The sequence below is a fragment of the Panthera uncia genome, chromosome D1 (genome assembly GCF_023721935.1).
Source record: "Panthera uncia isolate 11264 chromosome D1, Puncia_PCG_1.0, whole genome shotgun sequence".
Taxonomy (NCBI): domain Eukaryota; kingdom Metazoa; phylum Chordata; class Mammalia; order Carnivora; family Felidae; genus Panthera; species Panthera uncia.
The window spans coordinates 102,613,884-102,626,703 of record NC_064808.1 but is presented as its reverse complement, the minus strand read 5'-3'; the positions used below and the strand labels follow the sequence as shown (position 1 = coordinate 102,626,703).

The 12,820-nt window shown below is 38.9% G+C and overlaps 1 protein-coding gene across 4 annotated transcripts in view; it reads right to left on the bottom strand.

Annotated features, from left to right (window-relative positions):
• The window catches only part of ARHGAP20 (Rho GTPase activating protein 20), a 133,395-nt gene that overhangs the window by 44,957 nt on the left and 75,618 nt on the right, over window positions 1-12,820 (bottom strand). For all 4 annotated transcript variants that reach the window (XM_049613731.1, XM_049613738.1, XM_049613759.1 and 1 more), the window contains exon 3: window positions 5,973-6,137. In XM_049613731.1, the coding sequence (XP_049469688.1) occupies window positions 5,973-6,137 (165 nt within the window). The remainder of the gene's footprint in view (window positions 1-5,972; window positions 6,138-12,820) is intronic.

Genomic DNA, 12,820 nt, shown 5'->3' with positions numbered 1-12,820 from the left:
GCAAGTATTTTACCATGAAGTTCCCTTCAGCTTTTCTATCTTCAGCCTGTTTTTTATCTCTCTGTACCTCCATGGTTTTCTGATGGGACTGTCACTACAGAGGTGGAGAGGAATCTCATACCCACTCATGTCTGCAAAGATAAATGGAGTAGTTTCAAAATATTTAAAACCTGTGTTAAATAAAATTTTTATATTAAGATGGATAGTTCTGGGGTCATAGTGTGTTTCTTCAAAATTTTCACTCTCAATTTCCAATAGTATTAGACTATTCTAATAAAATTTACAAAGTAACAACCCAAAAAGCAATTCTTTATTTCCACAGTGTAGTCCCTTACTACAAATTTATTAAGATGAGAGATGTATGTCCTTGTTTTTCTATGCTCCAGTCTTTGTACTAGAAGGAATGCCAGGAAACTGCTGAAATACACAGGATTCTAGGGAGATGGCTCTCCAGTCTAAGATGGAGATGTTTTACTAAATACATTTTGGGGTAGAGAACATGGTATATTCCACAAGAATCTGATGATAATTCTACTGATAATGAATACATGATCAGAACTTTTTTTTCTCATCATCTTTGTGACCTAAATAGAACACATCATTATTTCCCTATTTATATAGGAAATTAATATGAGAAAAGCTATGGCTTAGGAAGGTACAAAGTACCTAGTCACTTCCTTTTAGTAAATTCCAAATGGCTGCTCTATAGTTATTAATGCAATATTAACTTCCTTCTAAATACTTTAAAGCTTTTAAACACTGCCTTAAAAGATGGAAAGCCATAATTCTATCAGAAAAATAGCTTTTTATTTAGCTTTTGAAGGAATATGAAAGTAGTCCCTAAGGTCCCATTCAGTTTTAATACTTGTTCTAATTGAGTATGGAAAAGAACGACCACAAACTCAAGGTAATTTTAGGTAAACATTGTCAACATTCAGCATAAAGTGAATAAAATACCTTAGCCAATAAAAGTACAAAAATTAAAAACCATTTGTATTATTGCATTCACTAAAATCACTTAGTTTCACTAAATAAATATAAATAAATACGGAACAGCTGGTCAACTAGTTACCCCACCTGAATTATTTCTACAGCATCAACCTAAGGGCTGAAAGCAGTTCTCAAATGGAGCCTGAAGATGAGCTGAAGTAGTATTGAACTTGAGGTAGTGAATTTGTTTACTAAGCACTAAGTAACTCCTATCATTTCAACAAATGAATTGATTGAGGGTATAACCCCATCTTCTGTCACAGGGTAAAAAGTGGCAGAGATCTGGTATTACAGGGGCTGGTTCTTCTTGGTTGCCGTTTATTTCAGGAAAAAGTATTAAGTTCTTATTAAGAAGGACCTGTGACTATATCAAATGTTATCTACGAGAATGACCATATAATGATAAATTGTGGTCAGAATTTCTGCAAGGTGGCAGTATTCACAAACCATGATTATCTTCTCAAATCCTTATGTCCTCTCTATGGCAAGGGTCTTGGGCTCATGCCCCTCGCCCCAAATTAACTTTGATCACTCACACTTTTTAATATCCTCAATAAATGTAGAAAGTACTTAAAATAATCTTTCATGAATTGACTCTCTTAAATAAAAACAGAATTAAATCAACTGTTACTAGATTTTGTCACTTAATAAAAACATTTAGGTAGACACAGACAGGTATCCCAAAAGCAGTAGGTGAAAAAACATGGTGTATATCTTATGCGAGAAAGGGACAATCAAAATAAAAAGTCAGCTATACAAGTAGATGATGGGCACAGATTTGGCAGTATATTTAAAACAGCAATTTTCTAGTGGTAAAGAAACTATATAAAAATTTTTTCAGCAAAACACTATATAGGTTACATAAAACCACATAATGTCTACATTAGCAATAACCAGAACAGTAAGTGACAGGTAAGAAAACAAGTCTTCTACTCTAAATATTATCATAATTGTTGAGGGAAAAACATCCAAAAAAGGTGAAGGAAAATACTTTCCTTCACAAGAACTGAATACATGCTATAAGTAAATAGTCTCTAAGATCCTAAAGTATAGGAGATGGATTACTGTAATAGGTTTTTGTTGTCTGCTTATCTCTCTGCAGGCTGAGCACAAAACCATGCACATATAATGAGTAAAATGGGGAACAGTACAAAGGGCCACCCACTGGAAATAAGGCCTAGATTAAAATCCCAGTCCACCACAACTCCTGTTACATGACTTTGGGACAAACCCCCGAGTCTCAGTATTCATGACCTAAAACAACTCTTATCTTGCAGGATTGTTAGGAAAATGTAATAAGATCTTTGTGACCCTGTTAGAGTATCTAGCATACAGAACCCATCCAATACATTTTATGTAATGAAACGGCAACTAATGTACATTAAAAAAATGATTTGTTCCTCATTCGACAGCACATAGCTTCGAATGGACCTAATACAGAGGCTTCCATGGACAGACTTTCCTTTCTCTATATTGTTATATAGCTATCTATAACAACAAATCCACTTCCAAAACGACATCTGTAGGCATTACTTGTATTCAAAATATGTTTTAATCTTTGCTGATTTTGAGTTTCATTCCTCTGTCATCATAAAAAATATGTGGTAAGATTTCAACCTTACTAATTTTGTTAAGACCTGAGCTATTGCTGGTCAGGAGGGCTTTTATTTAAAAAAAAGAAACCAAAAAAAACAAAACAAACGAAAATGACAAAAAGACAAGTGTCGGTAAGGACATGGAGACACTCCAACCCTTGTGCATTGTTGGTGGGAATGTGAAATAGTGCGGCCACTATGGAAAACAGTATGGAGGTTCCTCAAAAAAAATAAAAGCAGATCCAGAAATCCCACTTCTAGGTATTTATCAAAGAAGTGAAATCAGGATGTTGAAGAAATATTAACACTCATGTTCAGTGCTGCACTATTTACAATAGCCAAGGTGTGGAAAGAGCCTAAATGCCCACTGGTAAATGAATGGATAAAGAAAATGTGGTATATACGTACAATGGAATATTATTCAGCAGACTTTAAAAAGAAGGAAATCCTGCAACATGCAACAATGCGCATTAACCTAGCGGACATTGTGCTAATGAAATAAACCAGTCACAGAAGTACAAATACTGTGTGATGCCACTTACATGAGGTATCTAAAATAGTCAAACCCATAGAATCAGAGTGGAATGTTGGTTGCCAAGGGCTGAGGGGAGAGAGAAAATGAAGAGTTTTGCTAATTAACAAGTATAAAGTTTCAATTATGCAAGATGAATACATTCTAGAGATCTGCTATACAACACTGTGCCTATTAGTTAACAATACTGTCTTGGACACTTAAACATTTGTTAAGAGGATTTCCTGTTAAGTGTTCTTCCCATAATAATGAAAAAATACATTCTGAAGCACATTCCGGAACAGTTTTCTTATCTTTATCCTTGCCTCGAACTTTCAAAAGAAAATATCAATGGTTCACTAAGCATTCTATCGAGACAGCAGAACACACACTGGTTAAAAGCAGACTCTGGGGGCATCTGGGTGGCTCAGTCGGTTAAGTGTCTGACTTGAAACTCGGGTCTCGATCTCAGGTTTGTGGGTGTGAGCCGTGCATTAGGTTCCATGCCGGATGTGGAGCCTACTTAAAAAAAAAAAAAAGCACAGACCTAGGTTCAAATGTGGGCTCAACTAATTACTAACTGTGATGTTGCTGAAGTCACTTAACTTCTCTGAGTATCAATTTCTTCTTCAAAAAGAAAAAAATAGCATCTGCCTGACAGAACAGTTATACAGGTTAAAGTCTCTAGAAAAATCCCTATTATACAATAAGATCCAAATAAATGTGAGGTCTCTATTGTTGTTAGCACCACTCAGACTAAATACACTGGTTTGCAAAATTAGTATTGAGCCTTGTCCATGTCTTCTTTACGACATGGCGTAACTTAGGTGTACGAGTGACAATAGTAGAAAAAACTATTTACTGTTCTCTGGTGACTAAAATCTCGTTAATGTTACTGGATTTACTGAAACACTCTGATCTTTTATTAGGTTCGGTAAACAATGAGAATGGAGGATGAAGCAAGGAGCAACCACCAGGTCGCGGGGGCACTTAGTATTGAGCAGAAAGTCAATTCTTCCGGCTACCTGTGACATACATTCCAAGTATTTGTGTATCCTTCATTTAAGTGCCACTTCCCCACATAAACCCTCACTACGTTTCATCAGGACTACTATAACCTCCTGTCCAGTCTGCTTGCTTCTCTTCTCAGGCCTACCCTCTAACCCGTTACCTATCACAGCCAGAAACAAGATCTTTTTTTTTTTTTTTAATTTTTTTTTTTTAACGTTTATTTATTTTTGAGACAGAGAGAGACAGAGCATGAACGGGGGAGGGTCAGAGAGAGACACACACAGAATCTGAAACGGGCTCCAGGCTCTGAGCTGTCAGCACAGAGCCCGATGCGGGGCTCGAACTCACGGACCGCGAGATCATGACCTGAGCCGAAGTCGGACGCTTAACCGACCGAGCCACCCAGGGCCCCCTTTTTTTTTTTTTTTTAAATTAAGTTTATTTATTTTGAGAGAGAGAGGGAGAGAAGGAGGGAGGGAAAGAGGGGGAGAGACAGAGAGAGAGAGAGAATACATCCCAAGCAGGCTCCACACTGCCAGTGTGGAGCCCGACACGGGGATCCAACTCACAAATCATGACCTGAGCTAAACCGAGAGTCGGGTGCTTAACTGACTGAGCCACCCAGGTTCCCTTTCAGAAACAATAGCTTAAAAATATGAACTCCTCTAACTGAAATCCCTTAGAATAAACCCAAACTCCTTATCACAGCCTCTGTTGCGGCTGGCCTCCGAGAGGCCGCCAGTGATCCTGGCTTCCTGGCATCCACACCGTCGCACGGGTATCTCCCATGCTGCACTCCCGTGGGTCTGTGTGGCCAACAGCACGTCAGAAATGGCAGCACACCACTTCCAGGATCGGGTTATGAAAGACTGTGGATTCTAGTTTGGGTGTTCTCTCACATGCTTACACTGTGTCCCGCCCTCCTTTGAAGGAAGCGATACCCTGTTTCGAGCAGCCCTGTGGAGACACCCACGTGGTCAGAACCTGCAGAGCCTGGCCAACAGCCAGGGAGGAACTGAGGCCTGCCAGCGTCCACACGAGCGAGCGGGGAAGTGGATTCGCCAGCTGCCATCAGGATGTCAGATGTTTCTAACCTGGTCAACAGCTTGACTGCGACCTCAAGGGGACTTTGAGCCAGAACCACCAGCCAAGCCCCTCCTCAGTAGGAGAGTGCTACGGATGACGTGAGTCTTCCTGAGTCCGAGATGTGTGCAGGTATAAACTGGTTTTGGGTGACTTGTTACATGGGAGTAGATCATTAATACAGCCCAAGAGGGTCCCGACAACCTGGTCCTCATCGATTTCTCCAATCTCGGTTCACAGTCTCCTGCCCATTATGCTCAGCTTTCCTTTAGCTCCGACAAGGGGCCAAGCTCTTCCCACCACCTGCTCTTGCGTCTCCCAGAATGCTCCTCCTCCTACCGCCTGAATGGCTGGTTGCTTTTCAGCCCTAGATGATTTTTCCCCCGACTGTACCTACCAACATATATCCTGTATTTTACCTCACCCAGCACCCTATTTTCTTCACAGCACTAACCACAATCTGCAACTCCTCCACATGTTGGAACAAAAGCGCCAAAAACACAGGGACCGTACCTGTCCCATTCTTCACCGTATTCCCTGTATGTGTTCAGAACATGGCACTGAGTGGGGCCTAAAATGAACACTTGTTGAATGAATAAACAACAACCGAAACTTTTTCTTTGCAAAAATAAAACAAAAAAAACATAAAAGTTACTTCAAATATTAGCTCTGGTAACAGAAGCCAGACATTCTTTACAGTAAGCACTGGACAGAAAGGCTACCCTGTTAGTGGGAATGCAATTGTATAAGGGTAACTGGGAGAAAGCTCACGGTGTACTTACTTGATTTTGGCCACAACAAACAGATCATTGAACAGGAAAAGATGCCGCTCCTGTCTCTGCAGGCCTCTTTTGAGTTCTACCCGGCCATCAATTAGCAAGGTCCTACTGGAGCACACGAACGATGAGAGAAATGTACACGTGTCCACGCTGGCAGAAGGGCTTTCCCTGTCACAGATCAAACACCACAGATCTTTAGTCAAATGATCAAATACAGGATGGAGTTCTATAAAATTATAGCTTCTGGTTGTCAAAATAAATAAATAAATAAAGCTCTCTGTATCTTTTTAATGCCATGACAGTTTCCTAACTGGTCCCTCAGTCTCTCTCTAACACAGTCGTCTTTTACATTTCATTATGAAAAATTTTCAAACATAAAGCAAAGTGTAAGTTGTATAATATACCCCCAACCTAGATTCTACCATGAAAATTTACTGCACCTGCTTTATCATGCATCCATCGAACTACCCATCCTTCTATCTGTTTAATAATCGGTTCCATTTTTGGCCTTTCAGTGTTAACTGAAACACAGCAGTATGTCTCCCCTTAAATACTCCGGCATGGATGTCACTGACTAGGGTTCAACAGTTACTAACAATTTAAAAAACATGAATGCACAGTGAAATGCACAAACCTTAGATGTATATTCACTGAGTTCTGACAAAGGTATTCGCCTGTATAGTCTAAACCTTATCAAGATGAGAACATTATCATCACACCAAAATACTTCCTCTTGTACCTTCTCAGATGTTTTATATATTAACTGAAGATGGCTTCCATGTATTGGCTTTTGGGTTGTTTATTTCTTCACTGTAGGCTGAGACCCATCAGCTCAAAAGTCTACTGGCACCAAACTGAAATTTTTATACACTTGATTATTTAAAGAATAGTCCAAACAAGCAGATTCTTAGCCACTTGTAGCTTGCCTGCTTTGCATATGCCACGTAACTACACCCAATATCGGCTAGCCTTGGTAAGACAGAGTCTAATGATTCTAAGACTCTAAGACTTCCCTTCAGAGTTCTCTGACCCAGAGATTCCCTGCTGCACCAGGGACCTGCATCCCTGGACAAGGAATCCCCAGAGACACTCTATGGTCTCTGCCACCTCAGGAGCTCCTTTGCCCTCCTCTCCTTCTGGTTGGTGGTCTTTAGGCCCCAAACCTCAAGACAGTCTCATGTTATGAGGGACTTCCTTTCTGATGCAACCCTGCCCAATGAGATCTTTTTCCTTGTTTAGCCCCTAAGTCTCACAAATTCCTTACAACAGTCTATCCCCACCCCATCACCCTCAAGGCAACCACTATTATGATATTTTTTTTTTCCCCAATGAAGACGAGTTTTGCCTGTTCTGCAATTTCACATGGAGCTACCATATGTACTTCTTTGTGTAAGGTATTTTTTAGTTAGCATACTTTTTTTTACATTAACCAGTAATCTATTGCTTTCATATGGTTGAATAGTATTCCGTGACATAAATATATCAAAGTTTGTTTACCCATTCTCCTATTGACAGACCTGGACTCTTTCCAGTTTTCAGCTATTATATAAATTAAACATTGTCCTGGTCTTTTTGTGACCTATGTTTTAATTTCTTTTGAATAATACCTCAGAATGGAATTGTTGGGCCACAGAGTAGGTAGATGTTTAATTAAACAAATTTTATTATTTATTTAATAAATAATAAATGTTTTTATTTATTTTTGAGAGAGAGAGAGAGAGCGAGCGAGCGTGAGACAGCACGAGCAGGGGAGGGGCAGAGAGAGAGGGAGACACAGAATCCGAAGCAGGCCCCGGGCTCTGAGCTGGCAGCACAGAGCCCGATGTGGGGCTCAAACTCACAAACCGTGAGATCATGACCTGAGCTGAAGTTGGATGCTTAACTGACTGCGCCACCAGGTGCCCCGGTGGATGTTTAATTTTAGAAAAAAGTGCCAGTTTTCCAAAGTGGTCACCCCAATTTTTATTGCCAAGAATATTTCTGGAGAGGTCGGTTGCTCCACAGCCCTGCCAACATGTGGTGTTGTCACTCTTTCAAATTTTGGCCATTCCAGTGGATACATAGTAGCATCTCATTAAGATTTTAATTTGCACTTCTATGGTGACTAATGATGTTGACTCATGTTCTTTTTGGTCATTTGTGCATCTTCATTTGTGAATTATCTTCAAATATTTTGCCTATTTAGAAAAATTGGGTTAGGTATCTTTTTGTGGATGAGTTATAGGAATTTTTTTTACATATCCTGGATAAAAGTCCTTTGTCAGGTATGTTTTGCAAATATTTTTTTTTTCCTTGCCTGCTGCCTGTACGTTTTCTTAATTGCGTTTTTGATGAAGTTTTTAAATTTTGATGAAGTCTAATTTATCATTTTTGAATGGTATTTATTCTTTGTGACCTTTCTAAGAAATCCTCACCTACTCCCAAGTGGTTATAAAAGATATTCTCTAATTTTTTCCACTAAAATCTGTATAATTTTAGTTTTTACTTCTAAATATATGCTCTATGTCAAAATAACTTCTTTATGGTAGAAGGCAGGGGCTAAGGTTCACTTTGCTTTTCTATATGGATACCTTATAATTCAGCACTATGTGCACAAAAGACTCTTCTTCTATGGATTGCTTTGGCACCTTTGTTAAAAATTACATGAGTATAAAGCATGGGTCTATTTCTGGGCTCTCTGTTCTGTTCCACTGATCTATTCGTTAATTTTTATGCCAGAAACACACTGTCTTACTATTTTATCTTTATAGTAAATCATGAAATTAGGTAGTATAACTCTACCAACTTTTTCTGTTTTGAGATTGCTTTGGATAATCTGAGTCCTTTGTCTTTCCATATACATTTTAGCAAGTATAAACATGAAGAACACAAGAGAGAAAGTCTATTGAGGCTGGGGAAGAAGAACTGAGCTCAGTTTCAAATACACTTTGTTTGAAATTATCAGTGGACTAGATGGCATGGGGAAATGAGGCAGGCAGCTAGCACTCAGAAGAGGGGTCAGAATGAGATGTAGAACTGGTGATCATACAAAGACACGTGCATAAATAATACTATGGGAGTGCTAGAACTGCCTAGGGAAGGAGCACAGTATATGAAAGAAAAGAAAAAAAGGCAGAAACAGTTCCCTGAGAAAAGAGGTGATTTGAGGTGGCGAGGAAAGGAGAATCTGTGAAGGAGATGGAGGCTGGTGAAAAGCAGCAGAGGAAGAAGAATGAAAAGCAGAGGAGGTCTGGGGTGTTGACACTGGTAGAAAGGATAACGGGCTGAAGCTTGAAAAGATGTCTGGGAAAAAAAAATCAGTTGCTCATTAAGACTTTCAAGAAAACAGTTCCAGGAGAAGGAACAGTAAGGTTCTGCAGAACTCAAGTGGCCTGGGGCATGAGGAGCTAAGGAATGAAAAGTAAAGACTTAAAGGCTGGTTCTGGTTATTTGTTAGCAGCTAAACGCTAGAAGGCGACTTCAAGAGGAAAGGCAGGAAGAGTTGAGAAACAATCAGCCCTGAAGGCAGGTGTTATTATCCCTCATTTTACAGATTTGGAAGCTGATGTTCAGGGCAGTTAAAAAACACAGCTGCTAAGTGAAAGGGATTTACAAGTAAGCATGGTTTCAAAACATGTACTTAAAAAAATTCCATGTAGTCTTTCATTCACGTTGACTCATCTCTCATCCACCCATGGTAACTGAGCTCAGCAGTTTAGGACTTAATGGGGGTGGGGGAAGAAGTGGGCTAATCCAAGCTTTTCTGCTAAGTAGTGTAACATGGGGAGTTACGTGGTTGCCTCAGTTTCCTCATCTGTAAAATAAAGTCAGTTGGAGTAAAAGACCCTTAAATTGTTTTAATAATTTGTATATGGGACTAAGTATACAAACCTGTACTCAAAAGGTGGAATTAAGATTACTGATGAGAAGGAAATAGATAATGGATATGGTTAGCAAGCAACCCTAACCTACAGTTTATAAATACAGGGATAAGCATACTTGAGAGTCGCCTCAGGGAAACAAGCTGGAACTCAAATAAAATAAAAACCAAAAAACAGTAATAACAAAAATAGCAATAAGAACTGAAAAACACTTCCTTATTAGTCTAATTTTAAAAAGGAGCTCAGAGAACAAGAATTTGTCAAGGTCTCCCATCAAAGTATCAGGTGGAAGAGGCCATGTCCTGTCATCCTGAGTATCTGGTCCATGTGGTGGCCAGCATAGGTGGGGATTCTGGGTTATCCACATTTCTTGGGTTGGGACAGTGTGGCTCACGGCGTCTGAGCTCTCCTGGGTACACTAAAAACCCGAGTACGCTCTGAGAGAATGTCCAAGTGGTCAGCCGTCCCTTCCCCTGCTACAGCTGTCCTCAAAGTGTGAGGCCGGCAAGCAGCATCAGCCTCTTAAAAATGCAAACTCTCAGGACCACCTCAGACTTACTCAAACAGAAGCTTGCGGGAGGGGGTTGGCTCAGCATTCTGTATTTTAGCAAGTTCTTCAGATAATTCTAAGGCACACCGAGGTTTGAGAACCACTGCGCTCCAAGACCCTGTAACACATTCTGGTTCTAACCTTAGAAAATTCTACAACTCTGTGTTCAAAGTGAGTTAAGTATTAGTAGCGTCTATACCTACATTTCAGGTAAGGTGAGCTTCTGAGAGCTGTTCCATCTTTTCCTGCCATTTTCAGGCCACCGTTACCTCTCCGAAGAAGTGAATTCCATTATGCTCACTAATTACTATTTAAGCACATACCATGTGTAATTTAAAGACACGTGTAAGTGAGGAACAAAGCAAGTAAACCAAAGACTTTTGAAAGAGAAGGAAAAGGAAGCTTCTATGTTTAATATGATAGACTGAAATTAGGCAGTGAGAAAAGGCCCATATTCACCATCATAGAAAAAAATCCTTTCTATTTCAAATTCTTTTGGGATGGGGAGTGGGAGGAGACATAATGGCATCTTTTATCATCCTTTATTATGTAGTGATTTTCAAGTTTACAACAAAAAAAGAATGAAACTTCACTTGCTGTTATGAGAATTGAGCAAGGACAAGGCTAGCAAGCCCTGGACAGATGAAGGGATGGTTAACACCGCATTCTACGTAGCTGTAGTTCTGTTAGTGCCCGACAGAAGCTCTTCTCCAGGAGAAAACTCATCTGTGGCATTTTAGTTTTAGGTTTAATAACTAACTGCTTTTCAATTATGATTATAAACCATTAGATAGCAGTATGGCTGAAAATAGGGATGTTCAAACTACTACTCAAAGGTTCCAACAGTAAATAGTTTAGGCTTTGTGGGCTCAACTCTGCCATTCTGGCTCAGAATCAGCCACAGACAATACCTACACCAACAGATGTGGCTGTGAGCTGCTTATCTGGGTCATAGTTTGATGACCCCTGATTTAAACAATAGTTCTAAAACATTTAGTTTTACTTATTTATTTTTTTAAATGTCCATTTGTTTTTGAGAGAGAGACAGACAGACAGAGGATCCAAAGCAGGCTCTGTGCTGTCAGCAGAGAGCCCAAATGTGGCCGGAACCAGCGAACCATGAGATCATGATCTGAGTCTAAGTCAGACACTTACCCGACTGAGATACCCAGGTGCCCTAGTTCTAAAACATTTAAATACTTATAAATAAAGGCTAATATGAAACAATTAGGGAATTAGAATTGTCTGTTTGTTTGGGATTAGTGTAGGCCAAAATTTAATTAGGGCACTAAAAAAATGTTTTGCATTTTAAAGCAACTCCGAAGGATTTTCACATGTAATAATTCATTTTCCACCTTACAATAATACTTTCAAATAAGTAGATTTGATAGTGGTGTGGAGAATCCACAATGAAGTTAAAATATTTTTCTTTTTCAGTGTGGATTTATCCACGTACACGTCTGCAGTCTGTCATTTTGAAGATCCACATATAAGTATGGCACGGGATACCTCATGACTTTAGCAAGCTAAGCATTGGTTAAAAAGAAAAAAAATACAACCAACATTTATGCAGTAGTCTAGGGTAAAGATAAACATCTCAGTACTCACATAATTTAAAATGAAAAAAATCTGTCCCAGAAGGAAACAAAAGCACAAATAACCTTTGTGTTTTTAAAACTACAATCTTAATCAGTGTTTCCTACTTAAAAATGTATTTCTCAATTATGTGAGTCTGAAGTGTTTATTTTTATTCTGAGTGCAATGTAGATGTGTTTATTTTAGTCTTTTAGAGTATGGAAATGGGGAGGAGGGCAAGACTGTAACCTTCTATTTAGCCTCTTAATATAGCCTGATTAGGATTTACAAGTTATAATTAACAGAACTCTAAAATGATCTAACAAATACAAGCTGAGTCTAAGAATTAACCTGCTGCCGGCTTCTTACGTATGTATTAACATTCCATTTTCAAATAGGTTTGTGAATCCATTTCTAAAAGGCAAAAAGGAATTTTTTAACCTTAGTGATTTTTTTACTAAAATTAGATAATAGCTTTCATGAAACTTGGGTCACCGTAATACCTCTTAATACTTATTACTAGGGCTCATTGTAAAAGTGAGTTTACTTTTAGGTACAGTTTTAGAGGAGGTCATGCTTCATCCTTAATCACAGAAGAAAATAAACTAAAATTCAGAATACTTCTTGAAAATTTCTATGTTTATAACCGGTAATTAATTAGTGATTATGATGACAAGTACTAGATAGGATCTTGATAACCTCAAACCCTAGCACATGGTCACCGCTCATTCCAAATGCCATCTCTTCCATGAAAATTTTATTCAGTTGAATTCTTCATTGGTATCTCTTATCTGATATCTAGGACTTATATCCTGCCTTGTACCTCTTAAATATTCTCATTCAACATGTATTGGGTCTATGATCAC